The 4119-nt window shown below is 34.4% G+C and overlaps 1 protein-coding gene across 35 annotated transcripts in view; it reads left to right on the forward strand.

Moving 5' to 3' along the window:
• Nucleotides 1-4119, forward strand: part of LOC106870491 (fas apoptotic inhibitory molecule 1-like) — a 130554-nt gene that overhangs the window by 45805 nt on the left and 80630 nt on the right. For 26 of the 35 annotated variants that reach the window (XM_052974785.1, XM_052974786.1, XM_052974788.1 and 23 more), the window contains exon 2: nucleotides 3529-3552. The exons of the other annotated variants lie outside the window; for them this stretch is intronic. In XM_052974785.1, the coding sequence (XP_052830745.1) occupies nucleotides 3529-3552 (24 nt within the window). The remainder of the gene's footprint in view (nucleotides 1-3528; nucleotides 3553-4119) is intronic. 35 annotated transcript variants of the gene reach the window in all.

Here is a 4119-nt window from a genome sequence, read left to right on the forward strand (position 1 = left end):
TGTATATATATATATATATATATATACGTGTGTGTGTGTGTGTGTGTGTTTGGTGTATGTATGTATGCATGCATGTATGTATATTTATATGTATGTGTGTGTGTATATATATATATATATATATGTTTGTATGCATATTTATATATATTATATACATATTTGTGAAGGCACATGGCTTAGTGGTTAGGGTGTTTCACTCACTATTGTGAGATCATGGTTTTGATTCCCAAGTCAACTCGTACATTGTGTTCTTGAGCAAAACACTTCATTTCACATTATTCTGTTTTGACACCTCACATGTGGCACTTTTGTGCATCTGTACACAGATTGTCGATTTGATGAAGCCAGTTAGCTTATGTGAACACAAACATTTCATCACTATAAACAAATCATGTGTGGTTGGTCAGTAAGATATTGCAGAACACTTATACGGCGTCTACTGGCAGGAGAGTCTGTAATTTATGTATATCATGGGTGTGTGATAAGAATCTTGCTGCTCAATCACATGGTACCAGGTTCAGTCCCACTGTGTGGCACCTTGGGCAATTGTCTTCTACTATAGTCTTGGGCTGACCAAAACCTTGTGAGCAGATTTGGTAAATGGAAGCTGAAAGAAGCCTGTTGTGTGTGTGTGTATATATATATATATATATATATATATATATAGGAATAATAGAAGTTGAAAATGCATTGAGAATAGTTAAAACAATTTTACTATTTTATTTAAAGATTTAACTACTTTCATAGTTTACACTAATTTTCAAAAAGTTGTAATAGAAAGACATTCTGATTAGTGTTTGAAGCTTGCCCCATTTTTATAGGGAGTTCATGGCTCAAATTAGTATGTTTTGAATAAGATTTGATTGGTAGAGGATAGTCATATGACTGGTCTTAGAAATGTTTGTGTTAGTCTCAAGTGATAAAGTTGGGCATCGTAAATTAAGGCTGACACGGTTGACTGAACATGTCCAAACAATCAATGCTCTGAATGTTTTCTGTCAAGTGTTTGTAGAGAATGAACGCGTGATTAAGTTTAAAACCTTTTGTACATTTCCCACTAGGTCTGCTTTAGTGTCACGTGACAGTATATTTTGTGCCTAAAATGAAAGCGGACACAGTTGAGTGAATAGGATTTGATTGGTAGAGGATAGTCACATGACTGGTCTTAGAAATTTTGTAGGTTCCCCACTACGTCTGTGTGTTAATATGAAGTGACAATGTTTGGCATCGTAAGTTAAGACTGACATGGTTGACTAAATATGTCTAGTGACAGTACCAAATAATCAATGCTCTGAATTTTTCTATCAAGCGTTTGTAGAGAATGAACACGTGATTAAGTTTAGAACCTTTTGTACACTCCCGCTATGTCCAAAAAAAAAAAAAAAAAAAAATGGAAATAATTCTTTTATTTGTTTGCCTCAGTCCTTCAGCCTCATTTGAACCTTTCACTGACCCCCAACTACATTTCTACACAAAACACTTATGGATGTATCCCCCAATTTAAATAGTTCCATCCATTCTATTAAGTGAATTTTCCAACACATTAATCTTTACCTATTTTGTTTGACCTCAAAATGTTACATTTCATTCAAATTCACCAAAAAAATATAATTTTTTTCCTGTAACACCATGTGCTACCTTTTTAGATTTAATTAAATTTGGCTTACTGACGTATTTCCATGTTTTTACGTTTATAATAGTAATGTCACTACCCGTGTCCAGCTGCATTTTAACACTTGTATTTCTGATTTTCACTTTCATGAATTTCCTTATTATAATTTCAATTTCTTCCAATGACATATTTATTCTTTCATCTTTTTTTCTGATGTTTTATCATCTTCATTGTACACTGCGACATTATATGTCTTGTATTTCCACAACGTAAACACTGCTTTTTTAAATGGACAATTTTTCCTTAGGTGTATACCTCCACATGCAAAACATGGGTTTATTCCCTGGTGTTTGTTGTATTTTTCTGAAAACGTTTTATTTCTATTCGGACTATTCCACACTGGTTTTACTTGGAAACAGTCTTTATGTTCAATTTCCTCTGTGCTGTGTCTTAATTTAAGTATCCTTTCACATTCTTCAGACACATTTTGCAGGGTTACATCCTGGCTTTGCAGGAATTCTAGCTCTGACTTCTGCATCCTTTTGGCAGTTAGTCCCTGTATAAAAATCAGGCATTTGAACTTATCTGGAGTTAAGTTATCCAGTTTAAACTTCTTGCATTCCCTATTTACTCTACCAGCATATGTGATAAAATCTTCAGTGTTGTTTTTCTCTATGTTCCGACATTTCGAACGTGTGTTGAACAATTAGCTTTTTTCATTGAAAATTTTACAAAATACATCTATTGTATCATTAAAATTTTTGTCTGAAGGTTTTCCTGGAAGTACATAATTACTGTATTGTTTGTGTTCTGTTGCTGCTAGTTTTCTCAAGATTAATTATGTTTTCATCTCATCATCCCAATCTTTATATACTTTCTTGAAAATTTGCTCATATCTTCTGTAGTATGCTTCAAAGGTAACTCCTTCGTCAGGTTCGTATTTAAATTCAGTTATTGAATTCACGACATTGGCGAGAAGACTTTTTCTGGCTTTCCTGCCGTCTTCAGTAATTACACAATTTGTTGCTGTAATATCAGTTATCGTTGTTGCTTCTGTTGTTACTCTTGCAGTTGTACCTGCTGTTTTTGCAACACGAGTAAACCTGCCAACAAATTTTCCATACTTATACGATTTTTCATAAAATTTGTGCACAAACTTTGTGAGTTTATCCACTCTTCTTCACGTTTCTTTTAACTCCGCATGAATTGGTTTATCCTCGTCGCCACTATTATAAAGCAGTCTTTTGTCACTGTTGTATATGTCTTTGTACGACAGTTGTCATTCTGACAGATGTTATATTCCGAAGTCATCGATAGAATACTTCTATCTGGCATTGTAGAACCCCCTGTCAAAGTGTTATTATTATCAAATAGTTTGATCATTGTAACGCTCGCACAATATTGCAATATAATTACTAGACCAGTATAAACATGACCAACAACAGAATCTAACATGTACTCTCTTGATACTGGCTGGTGTCTCATTACTTATAGTGAATATCTCGTTCCACTCATCATGTAGGAGGGGTGTACCATTATTACTAATTCCCTACAATAGTAACCAATCTTTGTTCTATCCTGAGGTAATAATACACACTACTAAAACACTACATACACAGAATTTTCATAGAAAAGTGTGAAAATTACTAAGTTTGCGTTTGATTACATAAAAACTCGTACATTACCCATGTGTGGAAAAACCCATGTGAATAATCAGACCAAGGATCGAAACGTTCCTACCTACACAGTAAAAAATCCAATTGTCTTAGAGAATAAGTGGAGTAAAAAAACGTATGTATAAAATTCTTTTGTTTTCTCATTATTACGATCTGTCGAAAGCCTACAATTGAGGTAAGAATGTCTTCGTTTACGCTAACCAACTCCTCATGTGGCATTATTTTCTTATATATAAACAGATATGCTGCAAGGCAACAATTGAGGTAAGAACGACTTCGTTTCCACTAACCAACTCTTTATGCGGCATTATTTTCTTTCATATAAACAGAAAGGTGTCTGACTTATATATCTAAATTTCCAGGAAAGCAGTAATTGAATATGTGATTAATTAGTTAGTTAATTAATTAATTAACTGCATGTGTCTTTATATATAAATCATTTTTAGGGTCTAAATCTTTTTAGGTCCTGCACCTAAATCAACTGAAATTTTACGAAAAGAAGTAAAGTCTGTTTTACTTTATATTTACGATGCCAAAATATATAAGTCTCTCCACTCTTATACTCTTCGATTTAACCTGCGATTGATTAATTTCTCAATTCCTCTCTCTAGTCCATGTCTCTCACCTGTTGCACCCCCACTCTCTCTCTAGCACGCGTGTATGCACACACACACACACACACACACACACACACTCTCTCTCTCTCTCTTTTGTTCTCTTTCTCTCTCTCTCTCATTCTCTCTTTTCTCTTGCTCTCTCTCTCTCTCCCTCTCTCCTCCTCCCCCTCTCTCTCTCTCCTCCTCCCCCTCTCTCTCTCTTTCTCTCTCTCTC

The sequence above is a fragment of the Octopus bimaculoides genome, chromosome 19 (genome assembly GCF_001194135.2).
Source record: "Octopus bimaculoides isolate UCB-OBI-ISO-001 chromosome 19, ASM119413v2, whole genome shotgun sequence".
Lineage (NCBI taxonomy): Eukaryota > Metazoa > Mollusca > Cephalopoda > Octopoda > Octopodidae > Octopus > Octopus bimaculoides.